Raw genomic sequence first — 21166 nt, forward strand, 5'->3', positions numbered from 1 at the left:
ACATGGTCTCGGAACCTGAGGGGGGGGGGGGCGTGAAAAGGCTCCACAAGCACGGCGCGGGTTAACAAATTTCAATGGAAGTGAATTGCAAAAACGATCTTCAACTGAAATTAACTGAAAACATTTTATCAAGGTCGACTAACGCAAGACAATGCATTATCATTTACAATATGCCGAATTTCAGGGGCGTCGACACCGGTCCGACTTTTCCGACTAGTCGGACCACTTTTTCGACTAGGCGGTGCCCTGCTGTGGCTCGCGGGGGCCCCTGCTGCAGACCGCGGGGGCCCTACTGCGGCTCGGGGGGCCCTGCTAGAGACCGCGGGGGCCCTGCTGCGCCTCTGGGGCCCTGCTAGACACCGCGGGGCCCTGCTGCGGCCCGCGGGGTCCCCTTCTGCGGCCGCGGGGGGCCCCTGTTGGGGCTCTCGGGGGCCCTGCTGCGGCCACGGGGGCCCCTGGGGGCCCCCACCGGTGGGGGCCCCCCGAGAAAAAGTCGGACCAGTTTTCCTTACGCGTCGACGCCCCTGCCGAATTTTATCGTAAAATTACCGTTCTTTCGACATTCTCGATTTTTTTCACACCAGGATAAGCAGTGGCCGTGGGGCCCCTTTGAGCTAACCTCCGGGCTCTTCTCGGCTGTCGCCCCTCCCTGAGCGAAATCCTGGATACGTGCCTGCATAGATGTCGCAACTTGCAACTATAGCGACACATGCAGTACAAATGGTAGCAGACAGCAGTAGTTTCCCCTACCAAAGTGGTGGTTTTCTACCACAGACGCTCGTCGAGGCCGGAATTTCCAAATACGCGTTGCAAGCGGTCGATTAGTGCTGAGGGCTGTTCGGCTGCGCAGCCAAAATGAAATATGCTGCAGCACGCATGCGCAGTGAGGACTTCGTCGCCCGTTAGTCCCGCCCACACCACTGCGTCACCGGCTGTGTGACGTCACCTACTGAAGCATGCTTCGTTTTCCTGCAGCACGAAATTCGGTGCTGCAGGAGGCGAAAGTGGCGCGGATTAAAGTTTACCGTCCGATATTTCTTATTGTAAGCGGTTTGTATGTTGTTTTTTGGGTATAATTATCACTCTTTTCGGTGGCACATTGCTATTAACCACATTTGAACGCAATTTAAACGTTATTTGAGCGACAATCACCAGTCCACCCGCGCAACGGTTCGCCGCGTTTGAAATAGGGCCTGTTCCAGCCGCCTCCAGAAACCTCCAGAAAGCTCCAGAAAGCTCTAGAATCCTCCAGAGAGCGTTCCAGCGCCTCCAGAAAGCTCCAGAAAGCTCTCGCCAAAGCTCCAGAACCTCCAGTAGCCTCCAGAGAGTTGAGAGGTCCAAATTCTCTGGAGGCTCTGGTCTAAATTATGGTGCACATGTGACAATCACGAATGTAAACAAAGGACATTTGACTGATTATTTTACAACTTGAATGTAAAGAAAATTACATTGCTATAATTTTATTTATCTTTTTAACTAAAAATTGAAAACAAATTTTGCGTTTCAAGAGAGAACAATCGTCATTCTTTTGGTATCTATGACGCCAATCTCCAGAAATCTCCAGATTGCGTTCCAGCGCCTCCAGTAAAACCTCTGGTAGAGCCTCCAGTCAAGAATTTCTTCTGGAGGCGCTGGAACAGGCCCATAGGCTGCAGCGACGCTCGGCCGCGGCGTGCCGGCGGAGAGTGGGCGGAGCCAGGCGGTTGACGTCACCCAAGTATGACGCACGCAGCACAGATCTATGCTGCAGGGACCCGAACAGCCCTCAGGCCTATTGGACGTTTGACGTCATCGAAATAGAAAAAGACAGTTCTGGCGCTTATTTGCCAGTTGTTGTGGTGCTTGTAGTTTGTGGGACAAGGGAGCGCGTTGGAAATATATTTTTTTTTATAGTATTTCTGTTTCAATTTGTTTGAAAAGGAAAGAAATTGTGCTCACTGACATGAAGACTGAAAGGAAAGACGGATCGCGCAAGGTAGGGACCAATTTATTGTGTAATGGCCATTGGGCACCTTAATCACTCTCTTGATCTAAGTCCTTGGTAGGTAAATTTGAGGTTATTGGTTAGGTGTTAGTAATAAATTGTATTTGTTTTTACTGTAACATGTACATCTATTAAGCTGCTCAAATTTAATGACCAAATTATTCATATTTAAGTTTCTCTTACATAATGTGGGACAGCAACAAACAAAAGTGGGTATTAGTAGAGCACATTCTCATGAAGGTTTTCCAACCAAGGAGATATACCCGGAGACGCTTCTTTCGAACCAAACCAAATCAAACCTAATCTAACCTGACCCAACCTTACCTACAACCTACAAACCTACAACATACAACATTAAGACTACAGCGCCTCTGCTTGGCTGGAAAACCTTCGTGTGACGTCTGCTCTACTAATGCCAAAAACTGAATGCAAATCTGGGCTCGGGTTGGATTCCTTTCAATGCTTAAAGCATGATCACCACATAATGGTGTGACACTTGTTGAAGTGTCTCAATGCATGTTCTATCTATTGTATTTATTAGAGGAAGTTTTCTTGATATATGTGTAGATGAAGCATGGTTGGTATGTTGGTAGGTTGGTAGGTTGTAGGTGGTAGGTTTTAGGCTGATAGTTTGTTAGGTTTGTAGGTTGTAGGTTGAGTTTGGTAGGTTCAGTGTTCTAGGTCAGTAGGTAAGGTTAGGTCAGGTTAGATTGTTTTTATCTTCTCCGTACTTCATCTTCACATTAACTGTTTTCTTCGCTAATATTGCAATCCTCAAGAATTGCACTACAAATTCTAGAACATACATTGCAATTTGCAGAAACCCTTGTCTGCACAAAGCTTATAAGCTGATAGGTAGTAGGTACCTACATATTAGTTGTGTCAGATGGCTGTCAGCCATATACTCATAACACTTAACAGTCATTGAACCTCAAGTCTTTTCAATGCTCCTTTAGATGCTTTCAGGAAAAGCAAAGCAATTTCTTGACATCTGAATATCTGCTAATACACCTCTACCAGAACTAGACCAAGTCAAGGCCATCTATAGAAGGTACAGTCACTCCCCCATCAACCTGAGGCAGATCCTGAGTGATGTCTGATGAACACAAGGGGTACTTTATTCTTTACAGCATAAAAATGACTAACTTCATTTGAAGATAATTGACAACACTCAACATATATTGTTCCACCACTGATGTTACTAGAAATCCCAACTCATTTTCTATAGTCTGGCAAACCTGAGAAAGAACGGATTTAAAGTGCAGCGACTATTGATGCATGTGCATTTATATCATGAGAGCATGTTTTCTATGGGTTTTTCTCACAGCTTTTCACACAAATTTCACCAAACCATACATTTCAAGTGATCAGCACACATGCTAAGTGATTCAGGCGCTTTAACTCCATTCTTTCCTAGGTTTGCCAGACTGCTGTATAGTGTCAAAAAGAGCACCGATTTGCTAATAAATGGCTGGCTCATAGGCGGCGGAATGGGGGGGGGGCACCGGGGCACCGTGCCCCCCCTTGATTTCTGCAAGGGGGGCACCAATAGCAAGGTGCCCCCCTTAAATTTGATGTATTAGTACCAGGGGCGGATTCGGGAAAACTCCAAGGGGAGGGTCATGAATCGAAGTGGTGCCCCTACCTATACCCAAAATTAAAACCTCAACGGATTTCGGCCACTTAATTTTGGTGGTGCCCTATTTTCAGTTTCTGTTCTTTATTTTTGGTTAGGCATGTGATGACTGGTGCCCCTGCTAGGCCGCTGTTGCCCCTGGAAAGACTGTGGTACCTACCTACTCTGCCCCCTGACAGGCCTACCGTGGGCCCTGACATGACTTAGGTGGCCATGGGCCCTGACAGGCCCGTGGTGCCCCTGACAGGCCTGTGGTGTCCTTGCTAAGCCTGTGGTGCCTCTGTTAGAACGCAGGTGCCCTTGACAGGTTTGTGGTGCCCCTGACAATCCTAAAGTGCCGACAGGCTTGTGGTGCCCTTGACAGGCCCATGGTGCCCTTGCGAGGCCGGTGGTTCCCCTGCAAAGCCGATAGTGCCCCTGGTAGGCCTCTGGTGCCCCTGGCAGGTCTGTGGTGCCCCTGGAAGACCTGTAGTGCTTTTGCTAGGCCGATGGTGCTCCTGACAGGCCTGTGGTGCCATTGACAGGCCCGTGGTGCCCCTGCTAGGCCTGTGGTACCCCTGGCGGGCCTGTGGTGCCTCTGTCGGCTGTCAGGTCTGTGGTGCTCCTGGCAGGCATGTGGTGACCCCAGGCCCTAAGTCATGACCCATGTGACCTCCCCCCTGGGATTCGCCACTGATTAGTACTGCGATGGCTTCTTGGGAATTTGATACATGTAGGATAAATGGAATTTATCAACGACAATAAGGATGAGACAAACACATAGGTACTTGAGGATCAGCTTAAAGTTAAGCACACATATGGGGGTGAACTGCCATTTTCGTGAAGTAAAAAAAAAAATAAAAAAATCGTGTCAGGGCTGTGACGAAAAATAAGTGGCCTAAATCCGATGAGAAAACAGGATTTGGGGATACCCTAGGTTTGGCTCCTTGAGGTGGTGCCCCCCCCCCTTGTCTCAAATCGTTCCGCCGCCTATGGGCTGGCTTTGAAGATATAAACGATTTAAAGATGTTCTGCAGCAGCAGGAAAGTAAGGTTTGTTTAAGTATTAAGAAAAAATGTTTGTCGGATTTTCTAACTGTCACAACTTAGGTTCAGCTGTAGGTATCTTGGATTTTGTTTATAATAATGGTTTAACCCATCATTGTCAATGGAGTCACCATTTTTTTGGATCATAACAAAATAGGGTAAAAAATGTATCCAGCTTGTATTTTTATTATATTGTACATGATGCATCTACATAATGCATCCATTCTGAACCAGGGCCGATTATATCTTAAAATCCTGACCATTCAAAGTCTATCATATGTAAAGGTATGTGCCAATGGAGCTCAGCGGTGATTCCATGGCTAATCCATTGTGCCAAACATACTCTGATCTGTTAAATTTGGAACATTTAAACTGCATGTATAATGTCACCATCTGCATATACTGATCTTTTGGTAATGGCTGGATGCTGTCTGCTGTCATTTGTGGCATTTAGCACTTTTTGTCTTTTGATGGCGTAAGAGCCGGTCCCGTAGCTCAGTCGGTAGAGCGTTGGACTCCGCGTGGTGAGAGCACGCGTTCCCGGTTACAACAGTCCGGGTTCGAAGCGCGACAGGCGCTTGACGGTTATGGGTCTCCTGACAGGTATGGTTGCGGTTGGTGGCAGGCCGTAGCCAGGCGAAGTCATTGAGGGGACTGGCCGTGCGCGGCTATGTGCGCACGTTAAACTTTGGACTCTAAATTCTGCCATAGAACCGGAATTGCGCGATCGGAGTGTAGAGGGCAGGGTCACTGCAACAAGCTTCGCTTAGCAGGGGCTCTGTCCTTGTGAATCCTTCCAATCAAAAAGTTCGGAATAAATTTATAAAAAAGCCCCATCTACAGGGACGTGGTGACACATCAAAACTGGCCAGCTTATTGTTAGAGACGTCTATTTCTTTTAGTCTCTGCATCATGTCGCTCGTGTTTCGAATATGAGCTGTACTTTGTGACCCTAATGCTTTCGTGAGCGGTTTGGCCAAAACTTTAGCTTATATGTAATTATGGGGAGCAGGGCATGCCTATTGCCTTTGAGATCAGTTACATCAGGTATTGGAAGTGCTCCCTAAAAGACAAGTTTTTGTTGTTGTTTTTATCGATTTTTTGAAATTTTCGTCATTCTACATCTTTGTCTTGTACAATAAAAATTGAGTTATTTTCGTTGGCTTCATTGTAGGTATTTTACCTTCTCTGAGGCTTCCCATACTAAGGAGTAAATTCTTCTTCCTCCTGGGCATCCTTCTGTTCTCTGCTTGACTTCCCTGCTTCATTGAGACTGTTCTTAAACTATTTCACAATATATTTTAAATGTGAACAAAACTCTCCATCTTCTTTTGTCACTTGTCAGGCAGGCTAGTGGGCTTTCTTCCAGACAAACTGTTTCGCTCCCCTATGCACTACTGGCTGGTGGCTTGGTGGGCTGCCCTCTAGATATTCCCGTCACCCCTGTGCTACACTGACTGGTGGGCCACCTTCCAGATATTCTCCTGTGCAGCTACTCAGACGAGTGGGCTACCCACCAGATATTCCCCTGTGCCACACTGACTAGTGGACTACCCTCCACACATTCCCGTCACCGCAGTGTCTCGCCGGCTGCTGGGCTCTCCTGCAACCTCGGTGTCTTCCACGCTGTCCCCACTGTTGCGTTGAGGCCGGCCTGTGGTTGCAGGCAGCGTTCCTGCCTGCTCAGTCACTGATGACACCTAGTAATGACCAAAGGGGTCCCAGCCCATCACCTCAAACATCGTACCATCAGGTAGGAAACGGGTTGGCAGAGTCACGGCTTATTGGTTTGAGAGCTCTTTTGGCTTTTATTGTGTCTGGATATCAATGAAAGATATGCTGATTATTGTATCCCTAACCTATAAACCTGCAACTTTGTGGTGTGATTTGATGACTGGGATTCAAGAATCTATCGATGACCTATGTTTCTGCTAACCATTCATGTAGGTACTGTATCGCTGGCCATGTATTCAGCTTGCAATCATGACTGACGGCTTCTACAGTTTTCAACCAACACAACAAAAATGAAATTACCACATCTGACCGTGGGTTTAAATTACTATAGCAGCCGTACCCTCTATATCTTCACACATTCAGCGCGGGGCGTGGCTCACCTTTTCTAGAACAAAACAACCAAGGTTTTAGTATACCTGCCACGCGTCGGCCAGCTGACGCAATCGCGCCTCTAAAACGCTGCCCAAAACGAATATCTAAATCGCACACAGTGTTTGACGCTCAACTAATCAAACGTAACTTTCGCGAGCGAAACACTCCGCCGCCCGCTGGTTCTCTACATACCAGTTCGCTGATACACTCAGTCAGCAGCACAGCTCTCTTCCACCGGAAGCAGTACGACGAGCTTTCGGACTGGACGAGTCAGCTCCACACATCCGGCAGAGCGCGACGCTCCGCTGCCATCACTGGAGCCGCACCGCACGTTCACCGTCCTTATCCGGCCGTCTCGGCCGGGGAACACCGCAGTCACACGACCCAGACGCCAGGTGCCGCGCAGTACGTTCGAACTCTGTAACATAACAATGTCACCTATACACACATTACGACGCTCAGTGTGCCACTTAGGACACACCAGCAGGGACGGAAAGTAGTCCCTCGTCCACTTTCTCCAGAAGTCGTCCACCAGTCTCCAGACGAAGACCAGTCGCTGAGCCGATGTAGCTGAAGTACACCAGGGCCCGGAGGGCGCTCTGCCGCTGGCTCGCCCGAGCAGGAGATCGTTCGGACAGAGGTAAGTACCGTCCTCGATGTCTTTTGGATGTCGTCCTACTGGCCGCTCGTTCAGTAGGTTCGCTACCTCGCAGAGCACGGTCTGGAGCTCCGGGAACGTTAGCACCTGCTCTCCGATGACACTCTGAAGTGCTCGCTTCACCGATTTGATCAGAGCCTCTGAGCAGCCGTTTTGCCATGGGGCATCCGGAGCGCTGAACTTCCATGTCAGACCGTGACTCGATCCCTGAGCCTGAAGAGTATCTCGGTCGATCCCTTGTGTGACAGCGCGAAGCTCCTTGCTGGATGCTGTCAGTTGTGACCCGGGATCCGAGTACATGACGGAGGGGTATCCACGCAGCGATGTGAAACGACTGAACACTTGCATGAATCCTGCCGTCGAGTAGTCTGCTGCCAAATCAAGATGTACCGCCCTTGTCAGCAAGCAGTTAAAGATGACTCCGTAGCCTTTTCCGCGTGAGCGCTTGTTTACTTCACCGCGGATCCAGAATGGACCGAAGTAGTCGAGCGATGTATAGGTCCAAGCAGGCGCCGGTTTCAGTCTCTCAGCTGGTAACGATCCCATCATCTGCTCTTCCGTTCGCTTGTCGAGTTTCTTGCATGTGACGCACTTGTAGCGCACAGACTTTGTGAGCCGCGTCAAGCTCACGATCCAGAATCGTTCTCGTACTTTACTTGCCGTTGCTGAGACTCCCAGGTGGCCTTGGTTATGGACATGCTGTACATACAGCAGGGACAGACGGTGGCTGGCAGGAAGAAGAGGCAGCTCCTGTTGATTGTAGGTGGCTTCCTCCTGATGCATGCGACCGCCTACTGTCACGATCCCGTCTTCACGTATCCGAGGGCGGAGGCGTCTGAACTTGCCGTTCTTGAAGCCGTCCATGATGGTCGTCTGCGCTTCTTTGACCCAGAAGACTTCGGCGGCTTCCAGCGCAGCACAGTCTGGTAGTCGTGCAGCGTTTCTGAACGTGATAGCTGGTTCCTTGCTATACATGTTCAACACTCTTGCTGTTACTCTGAGGAGTTTCGAGTACTTCGAATGTCGAGTGATGTCGATTCGCTGTGCCAGGCTGTCTCGGCGCTCACACGCGAGGGTCAGGATCACTTCGTTCCTCTCAGGCAGATCTTGGACTGACGTCTGCTTCAACGGCCACTCCGGTATCGGTGTCTGGAGAAACTTCGGCCCTTCTTGCCAGACGCTGTGTTGGCCGAGCTGACTCGGCTTGCTTCCCCTCGTGATGCAGTCCGCAGCATTTTGCTTTCCTTCAACCCAGAACCATTTAGAGGGGTCGGTGTTTTCTTGGATCTCTCCGACCCTGACCGCTGTGAAGGTGTTGAAGCCATACGATTCCTTTTGGATCATTGATCTCACTATTTCTGAGTCCACCAGGAACATCACAGTTTCAAATGTGACTTCCATCTCTTGCTGCAGGAACTTGGCGAGCCTGGAAGCTAGCACAGCTCCACACAGCTCGATCCGAACGATTGTCTGACGCTTCAAGGGTGCCACTCTACTCTTGGCACAGATCAGCCTGCAGGCAAAGGTGTCGTCCGTGAGTGCCCAACGCGCGTAGGCACAGGTACCGTAGGCATCGTTGGATCCGTCACTGAACATGATCAGAGACGGGTTTCCGACAGCACCTTCAGGTTTCACTGATCTTGGGAAGGTGATCTTCTCCATCTCATACAGCTCGCGGAACAGGCTCACCCATTCGTCTCGCATGCTGTCGCTGAGAGGGTCGTCCCAGTCCAGATGCTTCGCTTCGCTCCACAGGTTTCTCAACTGAACCTTCATCTTGATCAGGAACGGTGAAGCCAGTCCTAGCGGATCATAGACGCTGTTCACCTGCCCGAGCACCATCCTCTTCGTCAGCACGCTAGGTACACCTTGAGGCAGCTGAAACAGAGTTAAGGGAGGACCTATCTTAACACCTCTGCTCTTAGGCGAGAAGTTCAGCCCAACCTTGAACCAGAAGCAGTCTTGTCCCTTGTCCCATCTTACTCCGAGGACCTTTTGTTCCTGAGTATCTGAATTCAAGAACTTCCCTTCCCCAGACTTCTCTTCAGGACTTCCTCGGTTCACTGCATCTTCTCTTCTGCGGCTTTTCTCACTTGGCCCCTTCTCTTCTTCATCCCCTTTCACATGTGTGCCCTCTTCGCTTCTCGGTGGACCACTCTTTGGGGTTTCTTCCTGTTTGGCTTGACTTCTCTTCGCTTCAGATTCGTTTGTCCTCTCAAGCTCTTCGTTTGCACACTTCGCCGCCTTAGCGTCTGCACTCAGCTCTTCTTGCTGGCGGTCTCGTCTTTTCCTCTGGACGTCTTCGCTTGCGCCGTCTCTCTCTCCTTGATTCGGATTCTCTGTGACGATCCAGCTCTTCATCTTGAACCCTCCTGCGTCCAGCAGCTCTTCTACCTCTTTTGTGAACTTGACAGCTTCTTTCCTTGAGTCGACGCTGACGAGTACGTCGTCCATGTACGTGTTTCGGATGATGGCTTTCGCAGCCTCAGGGAACTCATCCTGACCCATCACAGCAGTCTTCCGTAACGCCAGTGTGGCGATCGTTCCAGCTGGCTTGTCGCCGAACGAGACTGCCGTCATCACATAGGTGTCAGCGCTGCGACGCTCTTCCAGGTCTCTCCACAGGAACCTGTGCATATGTTGATCAAGGGTCGAGATGCTTACCGAGTGGTACATCTTCTTAACGTCCCCTGTCACTCCGACGTATCTCTCTCTAAACCGGAGCAGTACTCCAAGAAGGTTGTTCAGCAGATCAGGTCCCTTCGCCCAGTAGTCATTAAGAACATGACCCTTGTAGTTTGCTGAGGCGTTGAAGACAATGCGACATGGCGTCGACTTGGAGTCAGGTTTGATGACCTCATGATGGCTGACGTAGTGGACTGGACCGTTGTAGCTTCTCAGCTCTTCTTCAGTCAACTTTCTCGCAGCTCCTCTCTGTACCATGTCTTCGATCTGAGCTTGATACACGTTGGCATGCTTTGGCTTCCTCTTCAGTCGCTTTTCAGTTGACTTCATGATGGCTTCTGCCGTCATCCTGTTGTCTGGCAACTGCTTTGGATCCTTGATCCAGGGGTATTTGGCTACCCAGCATTTCTGTTCTGGATCGTAGCTCAGACCCTCTTCGATGAGTTTCAGCTCGCGCTCTTCTTTGAGAGTGTAGTCCTTTCCTCCAGGCGGGCAACGTCCACAGCGGCATCCTCCACACCTTGGTGAACACTGCACTCCCAGGGACTCAGTGCTGAAGAAGTCCTGCAAGGTTACCTCATCTGCTCGTATGTGCAGAATTTGACCCTGCGGGTGCACTCTTCTTGTTAGATCTCTCAGCTTCGGATGAGATCCTCCGAGGCACCTCCCGAACCTGCTTTCCAGCACCAGCAGATGTCCCACTGAATCCTGAACTGTTGGATGATATCCAGCATATTCATATCCGATCAGCACATCCACTTCTCCAGTCGGTCTCCTGATGTGAAGATCAGACAGCTCCTTGATCCTGCTCACGTCCACTGGGTCTATGGCACCAGAGATTTTTTCAATCCCATACACCACAAGCTCAACCACTTCTCCCTGTGTGTCCACCAGAGGAAGGATGTACTTCTTAGAGGGAATCACTTTCCGGACACAGCCGACACCCATAACAGAGAGCTGACAGGGCGTCCCAACCAGTCCGAGCTCTTCAGCAAGCTCATTCCGGATGAGGCTGATAGTGGCTCCCCCATCCCATAGAACACTCAGCTTTGTCCTCTGGACACTTTCCACTTCCATGATCTGTAGTAAACAAATGTCCTCACTTGCATCTGTAGCCACCATCACAGTTGAGGCAGCTCCTGTGGCTTTCTTCTCCAGGTGCAGAAGAGAGTGGTGGTTTCCTGCACAGTTCCTGACCTCACACCTCTTCCTGATTCTGCATTCCTGCTGCCTGTGGCCACGCTTCAAGCAGCTTCGACACACTCCATTTTCTGTCACCACCTGCTGTTTTCTCTCCATGTTCATGTTCAAGAACACCTTGCATTCCTCAATGGAGTGAGTGCTGCTGTTATGTAACCAACACATTTGTTTTGTCGCTCTTGGTTTTGCCGTCACATTGTTGGACATCACGTTGTGAACCTGGCCTTTCCTGGCAGCTGGGACAGGATCCCTCAGGTCTGCAGACAGATACTTCATTGTTCTTCTGACTTCTAACAGGTACTTTAACAAGTGAGGGAATTTGTCAGATTTGTCTACAGGACTGTCATCCATATTCACTCGTTCAGCCCATTTTCTTCTCACATCTTCTGGCAGCTTCATCTCAATGATGCTGACAATGGTCGTGTTCGATATCTCTTTCTCCATGTTCAGATTCTTGAGATCAAAGTACGCCTTCTCAACAACATCGATGAAATCAATCAGCTTCCTGCTTCCTTTCATGTCAAACCTCTTGATTTCATTCATCACCAGATCGGTAAGTGCAGATGGATCCCCATATTCCTCATCGAGTTTGTCCATCATGTCCTTCACTTCATCTAACAGTGACACCTTGTCCCGTGCATCTTCAGAGAGACACATGCGCAGTGTGAATGCGGCTGCTTCTTCATCTGTGTGTGGAAGCACATACTTCAAGAAGTCAGCTTTGAAGCGAGGGTAATCTCTCACTTTTCCACTGAACTTTGGTAAATCAACAGGCTTCAGCTGGATTTTGCTTCTCTGATCCTTCCTCACTGCCTCTGCCTTCTTCCCTTCTTCTTCCTTCTTAGCACAGAAAAACTTCTTCTGAGTTTCACTGAACTTTTGGTACACGTCCTCAAGCCAGTCATCATCCTCTTCGTCTTGAAAGCTCACATACTGTTCATGCTGTTCCTGCACTTAAGCCCATGCTTCCTTCAGATTTTGAAACATCTCTGTAATGAGTTCAAAATCACCTTCCTGCTCAATAGTATCTGTGATGTCATTGTTTAGCCTAGTAAAAGCTCTCTTTGCTGACGTCCTTAACTTCAGCTTTTCCTTCTCCATTTTAGAGACTTCAATACGTGAACTGAGCTTTACCAGAGCAAACTTTCAATGACAAGTAAAATGTGACACCACAAGGATATACTTTTTCAGGAACAGAACACCATTAGATTAAACATCAACATCAGAAACTTTTCTCCACATCTTGCACTTTTTGAGAGGCATTCACCTTGTCTTGGCAGCGAGCCAACTTTGCCGCATCACTCATCACAACATCTGTCTTGACACAACTCATTGCCAGCTTGACTAGGCAATCAAAACAACACAGCCTTTTCATGAAAATCAATTCAGAATTTAGAACAAACCAAACTGTAGCTTGAACTGGCTGCTCAAACTTCAAACCGAATGGCTATAGTAATTTAAATGTATCGCTGGCCATGTATTCAGCTTGCAATCATGACTGACGGCTTCTACAGTTTTCAACCAACACAACAAAAATGAAATTACCACATCTGACCGTGGGTTTAAATTACTATAGCAGCCGTACCCTCTATATCTTCACACATTCAGCGCGGGGCGTGGCTCACCTTTTCTAGAACAAAACAACCAAGGTTTTAGTATACCTGCCACGCGTCGGCCAGCTGACGCAATCGCGCCTCTAAAACGCTGCCCAAAACGAATATCTAAATCGCACACAGTGTTTGACGCTCAACTAATCAAACGTAACTTTCGCGAGCGAAACAGGTACTGCAAGCCTGAACGTCTTTTTCAAACTAATTATAGCCTTCACAATCTGTAGATTTGCATTCCCTTTCTGGGCAAGGTGACTGTCGTTTTGGTTTTAGGTATCACAGATCACTCGTGTAACGTCTCATCAACAAATTTCCCATCGAGGTGCTGCGAAAGCGACCCCACATGGGCAGCGCCGGCAGCACTGGTGTGAGACTCGGCCGGCAGATGGCAGGCAGCTCGCACCGGCAGGTGTATGGACTTCGCAACTGATCGGTCCTCGCTATCCTCGTGATCAACCCATCCGCATCCTTGTTTCACAGCGCTCTGCCAGGACTGACTAATGTTCACCCAATTTAGACTTACGGTGGTGAGGGATGATCTCTTCCCGCTGGACTTCGCCCTCTCTGGAGTGACCGCTTGAACGGTAGGGCGGGGCTGCCGAGACAACTCAACGGGACGGTCTCTGCCGCTGCGGTGCACCCCTGGTGGTCCGCACAGTCTATGTTTATGTCTTTCTCTGTCATCCCATACCCTGAAGTCTGAACCAACTGCCCCGCTGCTACTGCTTCAGTGGCGCATTCAGCTTCATTCAGCTGCCAGTTGCCTGTCAATAAGTTTATGCTGATGTTACTGTGTAGTGTGTCGTATCACCTATCAGTAGGCAGCGCACTTTATAGGTGATCTAAATATTGCAACATGCGGGCTGCCTTAAGCACATTCCTCGTCTGGGGTGATGTATGGGTCATGTCGGGTCAGACTGGTCACAGTCCTGAGGCGATGTATGGGTCATGTTGGGTCAGACTGGGCTAGCGAGACGGGGACGACACTGAGGCTATGATCATCACTTAGGATCAGTTTATTTCATAGCCAGTTCACACAGGAACGTAGCATGGCGATACAGTCTGAACACATTTTCTAATAAGCACATGCTGACATTCATATTGTTGACACTGCTGTGACGCAGAAAGCTAACCGGACCTTTGCATTTTGCAGCTTATCCCTAGAAGCTGCGTCATAATATGCCTAATATCTGGTGCTTGTGGTATGCGATAGCGCCGGTACAATCAGCCACTCTACGATATATCGGTCTTGATAACAACATGTCGCGGACACAATCGATGAAAGGTGCACGACTGTTTCAAGCGGCTCAGTTTGCAAAATACATATCATATCCATACATATATACAACTTATCTTATAAATATACCTAATATAAATTTATCTGGGGTTTGGTCATTGAGTCACGTGTCAGCTAATACATCCCGTCAACCAGAACAAATCGGATATCTGACAAATTGAGATGTGTAGACATGGACGTGGTGTCACCAACAAACCTCGATTCATTAAATACAGAAAATAGGTATTGAAGAGCTGCAACTATGCTGGTGCTATCAGTAAGGTGCAAGAGCAAAATATCGTTTCAACTTTCATCGTGTACTGAGCTAATCTTTTTTTGCATCACAATTCATGACACTGATCTAATGTCACTGTTCAATGCTTGAAGCTTTAAGAAAGGAAGTAAACATAAAAGGGTCGACTTCAGAATCCTTCCTAAACAATCAGCATTCCAAGTACTGTCCCCAGGTAGTTGCTAAGCTAGCTTCTGATGATCGAAGGCCGCAAGGCTGGCGTTCTAGGGTTCCTAAAGCTCCGATTCCAACTGACCCGCCTGAAGTGCCCTGCAGCGCGGATCTCGCGCCAGCTGCTGAACACGTGGGTCTTTCTGTCGATTCATGGGGTAGCCAGGCACCGGGCCCCCTCTTTCCAGTGAATAGCGGATCTCTCCCGCGCTCTTCCACCTGCGCCTGTTCGGAGTCCGGCCGCGGACGACTCGTCCTCTCTGAGGCACTGTGTTGTGGCTCTGCAACACCATGTACCCTCCAGGGTGCTGTGCGAGATTTCCGGATGCTCCGATCGGCGTAGATGTCCCCATGAACTGAAGGTAGTTATCCGAGAGGACTCCGGAATCCCTCTGATGATTGCTGTTTGATTCGCCGGATGCCGTGCTGGCGTGACTGACTCTCGGACTTGATGTCTGATAGAACGTGAGCTCTGTCATCGTTCCAGCGTCACGAGTCGGTACATGGGCGCCAAGGAGGCGTTGCATGGATATCGGATCTTGACACTCTTCGTATCGTGCCACTTCGCGCCATCCAACTGACTCGCTGTCGGTGGTTTCCATCTTCTTCATTGCCGATCGCCAGTTGGTGCCATGCTGCCGGATGAATGGGATAGTGATACGCAGCTGGACGGCGCCGAGTACAAGGAGGATGGAAGTTACAACCAGCATGATGATGCACTCATTGGAAAGGCCAACGTAGGGCTCATCTGACTCTGGTTCTTTGTCTAGCTTCTGCGTCAGCCTGTTGGCACGATCGCTGTTGACGATGGGGGGACGCTCTGTGGTTGCAGTCGTGGACATGATTGTGGGGGCCTTAGTTGTGGTGACTGGATCCGAGCAGAACGCCAGCTCGTACTCCTTCAAAGTTGGCCAAGTACCGTTATTCTTGCAACAAATCTGAGAAGGCCATGCAGTTTGTCTTTTGGCTCGAGCGTCATTACCATTCTCGATGTCGGTCAAACCTATTGCCGTCTTCATATCGCATGTGCAGGGAATGCCGACCTCTAGCTTCTGGATCAGGATGTTTTCCCTGGAAGTAAGCTGCATCGAACCGTCTTCGGGCGTTTCCACCTTCAGATTCTCTAGTATGATTCGAGCCTTGAGGCTTTCTTTCACCTCAAGCATGCTGAGAGCTTCTCTTTTTAAAACGTTGATGGTGCATTGCTCAAAACTGATTTCGTCGCTAGCATGCACTTCGAGGGCCCCGCCAGACACTTCGTCAAATGTGCTTTTTTGAACGGAGAACCTTGTAACATTCAATGTAAAGCCTCCTCTTACAACAGTGCCAAAATCGCTGCCCGTGGCTTCCACTTGGTCAATGGTTCCGTGTATGGCCAGGCACTCCATGTGATCGATCCGTGAAGTGTCCACGAGCAGTTTCTTTGACCTCTTACCAGCCGCGACACACTCGGCTTTGGCGTATTTGATGTGTGAGAAAACCAGTGACAGTGATTTGATGTTGCTGCCGAATGTATTTTCCTCACAAGTTTCCATTTCAGCATGTTCGAGTGTCAGCATGTCGATGTCCGCCTTGATTCCACCCGAGGTAACTATCAGGTTTGGTGTTCGCTTTATAAACATTTTCCGAATCTTCGCCCTTTGTGCGAAAGCCCCCGACTGCAGCGTGAGAGTGTCCACGTCTTCCATCATCAGGGTTTTAATGGTTACGTTGGAAGTGAATGCCCCTTTGGAGATGGTCAAGGACTTCACCTCTGCCAACCTGATGTTGTCAACAGTGCTGGCACTGAAGGCGCCATCCTCGATTTCTAGGGTTGTTACTTGCTGCATGTGTAGAGATCCAAGACGTGACGACGTGACGGCCATGCCTAGTACGCGACAATGTTCCACATTGCTGATGTGGACCTCTGATCGAGAATTTCGCTTTTCTGAGAGCATACCCTCTTGCACCTCGACATCTTCCTCGTGAACTCTCCCATCTGTCCAATCAGGCGCGACGTCTCGTGCAAGGGAGCGCGGGTGAAGTGTCAAGGTGCTGATGTTGTGTAGTTTGATGGTCTCGATGAAGGGCAGAGATGCGATGGCGTCCGCTTCAACTACCAGCTCATGGACGTTTCTAATCGTGATCTCACGGACGTGCTTCGGAAATGATGCAGACGTTAGGTTGATCTGGAAGAAAAAAGACAAGGCTGATGATTATGATACAGTTCGACCAGTAACTTTTAATCCAGATCGCAGGTGCTCAAATTTGGTAGGATTGGTAGAGGGATGCCGGGCACAAGTCACTTGGGGTGTCATCTTTCACGTGCACACGTTCACGGATCAGCTCCACATTTTGCAAGTTCGGTGTGGGACTTCGTAGTGTACCCGAATAAATTTGGTGTTTCAACCGTTTTTGAATGACAGTTACAATGTGTCCGCCCCAGCTAAGCGATAACATTTAGTCTCTCGGCTTTCCATGACATTATATACTTTTTTTCTATCTAGTAGTCCGTTACCAATTATCAGGCAACCAGGAGTGCCCCACACTCAGTCCCAGCGACGCACAGGACCCTTACGTTAACACCAAAATCAAAATCAAAGTTAAAAAATTCGCGGCACTCCCTGCTAAGAAGAGGGAAAAAACATAGAAGAAGCAGAATTGACTACGCATGATATTATTTAACTTGGTCAGTAGATACAGAGAGCCATAGTAGTTAATGCCAAATCCAAACTTTAAGACAAGTAGTGTGCAAACCAGTGCAAAGTTTGGGATAGCTTGGGATAACCACTGCAAAGCACATCGCTTTGACGATGTTGCGGCTCCACCCCTGCTCTTTAACAAAACAAAGTTTTTGCCATAATATTTATCACCACTCACCTGTGAGTATGGCCGATCCTTCAGGTTGCAGTAGACACTCTTGGAATCCTGACACTCGGGTAGAACATGGAATTCACAGTTTGTTTGTTGACAATTAATACGAGAGGCTGCCACTGCCTGACTGATCAGAAGTACTGTCACAACAGCGATCGCCAGTGGAGCCCTGGCCATCTTGTTGGGCGGTACAGAAAAAGGGATTTAGATTTAAATGGGTTTTACTACGATATAACGGAGGGAGTGATCTTGGTTAAAGCAAGGAACGGGAGCACGCACGTACGATGCTGGGTACTGCTAGATCACGATTGACGTCCATTGTTTGCCAGTAGGAGTCCAATGCGCTTGACTCGGTCTCCAATGTAGGCTTAATTGATAGGAGCGCTATTTTAATCTTGCATAAGTGCATGTCGGACTCGGTATCAGCGTTACTTTACATTGGCGAATACCTGTCATGTCATTTGATATCACGTTGTATCGTAGAGAATATGCCACTTGACGTCATAGCTCTTGTATTTGCTAAGGAGTCGGTAGCTAATAAATCACGACACTAGCCACCTTTGTGAAGCGATTGCCTAAACTGTATCCGTGATGATTGACGGTATGGGTGACATTCAGTCGGGGAGTTCCTCGGATGATAACATTCTTGCAGTATCCACGAATTTCCATCTCACCGTACGGACTATCTGCAGGGCATAATTTTAACAATTTTTTTTTGCGTCCCAAAGTTGAGCAGAAGGCACGTGCTACGACTAAGGGCACAGGGCAAGGAACAGGGCAGGGCACTTAGGAGGGCAGAAAGTAGGGCACGTCAGGTTAAAGGGCATGGCACAGGACATTTTAGAGGGAAGGGTACTGGTCGGGGCACACAGCAGGGCACAGGTCAGGGAACCGGACAGGGCACAGGGCAGGGACGCAGTGGGTCAAATCAGCAGGGGCTACGTCCCAAGGCGAGGGGGCTGCGATGCCCTGACTATCTGCCCCCGGCTAACTCTCCTCCCTCCCTCAGGCGCCACTGAGCCCTCCATCATCCCTGATCAGCGATGACGAACTGGTCACCATCAGCGTCCGTGACCTCAACAGGCAGCTGAAGATGAGGGGACTCAGCCGGGAGGAGATGGTGAAAATGAAACAGCGCAGGCGCACACTCAAGAACAGGGGATATGCCGCTAGGTGGGTCCGGGGGTTTGGCTGGGAGATGTGGAATCTTGAAGACGTGAATATGAATTGCAGAATGTGGAGGTTGACTCTGGGAATGATTAAATATAACTACTTTCGTGCATAGGCGGCGGAACGGGGAGGGCACCGGGGCACCGTGCCCCCCCCCCTTTGATTTTGGCATTTTAACATTAGCCCTATGGGCGTTGCATGGAAAGAATCGGACCAAAAGTCGGCAGCCCCCCCCCCCCTTAGATTGAAGGTGTTCCGCCGCTACTGCTTTCGTGAACCTTTCTCCGACTCGTTTGGTCTTGCTGTTGATGCTTATGAGAGGTGATGTAGTTTGTACGGTGGGCCTAGTTCCCAAGCCTCTGGGTTTTGGCATGATGTTCATTTCGAGGTGACATTTTTCAGTATGCTAGCATCATCTTGCTGTTGTAACAGTGTTTAGCTCAAGCGGAAAAGGTTCCATGAAGGAAGACATGATATAAGTTTATGTCTTGCGTTTTGGACTGTTTTCAACGACCTTTGTATACTGTTAATGACCGGGGTTACATGAGCAAGTAAATGCGTATCAGGAACGGATTTTCCTATTCGCTCACCATTGTAGTCCGTTTGTAATGCGTATCAACTCTGCTCATTTAACCCCGAGCAATGTCCCTCCCAACCACCATGTGCTGCAAACTCTTTACGCGTCGGCGAAATAGCTTGGATGAAATACCATCTTAGAATGGATAAGGTTGATTGCTAAATTATACTTACACATGTGGTTTACAAATTTTGGCTCCTACCTTTTCCGTTGATCGTTGGATTGTGATATCGTCCCGCTGGAGACGAGCTCGTCCCTTCGTCCCACGCCGCTAGCGCCACGTGGCGAACCTCCCAACCTGAGCTTCTCATTCCGTCCGCCAGCTGTCGCGTCAAGCGCCTGGAGCAGAAAGACGAGCTGGAGACTGAAAAATCAGCCGAGGAGCGCGAGCGACTCCGGACTATCGACGACAACCGGCGTATGCGTGAGGAGATCGAAGCCTACTACCAGAAGTACGAGGCCATCCGCAAGTTTGCTCAGGAGAAGGGCATCGCCCTGCCGCCTGAACTGGAGCACGATATTCCGCGCCTGTAAGGGCGTGGAGAGAGGGTTTCTGGACGGCCCGGGAGCGAGCAGTGAACCGGAATGTAAGGACAGAGGAGGGAGGGAAAGAGGGAGGGAGCGGTAACTGCGTAGTGACTGCGTACTTCCGGGCTGAGTCAAATAAAGGTGAGGAAAGTCGGGCGGTGGAAAACTACGCGTCAGAAATCCAGCCGTGTTGTTTTGGAGTAATATTGCGGAAGGTTCAATTAATCCAACTTTTCGTGTGGCTTTTGTGAGTCGTTGGTGATTGATTCTCAGTATTGTGTAACTGATGCGGTGATAAGCTGATGTACCCAGATTTTGTGGAGGTTGGTGAACTGGTTTTTCAGTCGCAGATAGCTCGGTCATTGGGTACTAGGAGACACTAAGCTCACCCTCGCCTTATGTAATTACCTGGTGAGGCGACTTTGGTCTGTTGCCGTGGCCTTATGGATGCACACGCGCCGGCTTGACGGCGGGGGATTATTTTACAGATTGATGAACGTATTTTTATGAGATCATCTCTAGTAGCCAGTATTTGTTTCAATGACCATGTGCTTCCATAGCCTATTTACTAGCTGATTTCAGTCTGTAGTACAGCATACATAGATTAGTACACCTTGCTTAGATGGGTCGTGTTATGTTTAGGTTACGTTAATTTATAAATGAATGAATTTGAGAAATCACTTCTTTGGACTTCACTTCACTTCTTTGGATCACTTCTTAGTTCTGCGTTTCGCTTTTTTTTCGTTTTATGCGGGCAAAATTATGGCGCTAAATAGCTTTTTTATAGTCAAATACGCTCACGTCTGATTTGTCTAGTGGTAACTATTTTCCCATTTATATAGTTGTGAATTACTGGCGTAGAAGTGCCTCACGCCCGTTCGATTCAGTCACCAGGGTAAGATAGATAAGCGATTTGGTGTGGGCGTTGGTACATGCTCAGTATTTGTGTTACATAGTTAGATCGCATGTAGTTGTGTCGTCCTGGTTGTCCTGTCATGTCGCGTTATCATTTTTGTGTGTAAATCTGTCTTTAAGGCGTGCACTGTTGTCGATTTTTGAATGAATATATCATATATTCATAAAATAAAGGTGAAAAAGGACAATTGCGTTTTCCAAAACAAAAAAGTAGATAAATTGTTTCTTTGCTGGCTTTACTCCCTTCCATTTGATCCATGTCTGAATCCTGGACTAGATGATCTTTCTTTGCAACGATATTGGCAGTGAAGAGTGAGGGTTTGATGTTTTGCGATTCGGACAGTATGCTGTCAATCTGGTTGTTTATTGGCTAGTCATTTCACGATGTTTCTAGCTTGTTGCATTGGGTAGTGGATGCATCTGCCGCTCTTTCTACGGCTGTATCTTGTTTTACCGTTAGAATGTAATGCTTCTCTCTCT

The 21166-nt window shown here is 48.8% G+C and overlaps 2 protein-coding genes across 3 annotated transcripts; one reads left to right on the plus strand and one right to left on the minus strand.

Annotated features, from left to right (window-relative positions):
• Nucleotides 1-1818: 1818 nt before the first annotated feature.
• LOC122393381 (transcription factor MafG-like) lies at nucleotides 1819-20874 on the plus strand. Of its 2 annotated transcripts, XM_043389330.1 has the most exons (4): nucleotides 1819-1975; nucleotides 6312-6398; nucleotides 18506-18669; nucleotides 19567-20874. In XM_043389330.1, exons 1-4 carry the CDS (start codon nucleotides 1943-1945, stop codon nucleotides 19775-19777), a joined length of 495 nt encoding a protein of 164 aa, XP_043245265.1. In that variant the 5' UTR covers nucleotides 1819-1942; the 3' UTR covers nucleotides 19778-20874. The 2 variants fall into 2 exon arrangements, with proteins under 2 accessions (XP_043245265.1, XP_043245266.1); XM_043389331.1 differs by lacking the exon at nucleotides 6312-6398 and having other exon boundaries at nucleotides 1821-1975.
• Nucleotides 13905-17807, minus strand: LOC122393380. Its single transcript, XM_043389329.1, has 2 exons — nucleotides 17503-17807; nucleotides 13905-16811 (listed from the first exon to the last, which is right to left on the minus strand). Exons 1-2 carry the CDS (start codon nucleotides 17671-17673, stop codon nucleotides 14706-14708), a joined length of 2277 nt encoding a protein of 758 aa, XP_043245264.1. The 5' UTR covers nucleotides 17674-17807; the 3' UTR covers nucleotides 13905-14705.
• Nucleotides 20875-21166: the final 292 nt, after the last annotated feature.

Source organism: Amphibalanus amphitrite, unplaced genomic scaffold (assembly GCF_019059575.1).
Source record: "Amphibalanus amphitrite isolate SeventyFive unplaced genomic scaffold, NRLGWU_Aamphi_draft 000532F_arrow, whole genome shotgun sequence".
Classification (NCBI taxonomy): domain Eukaryota; kingdom Metazoa; phylum Arthropoda; class Thecostraca; order Balanomorpha; family Balanidae; genus Amphibalanus; species Amphibalanus amphitrite.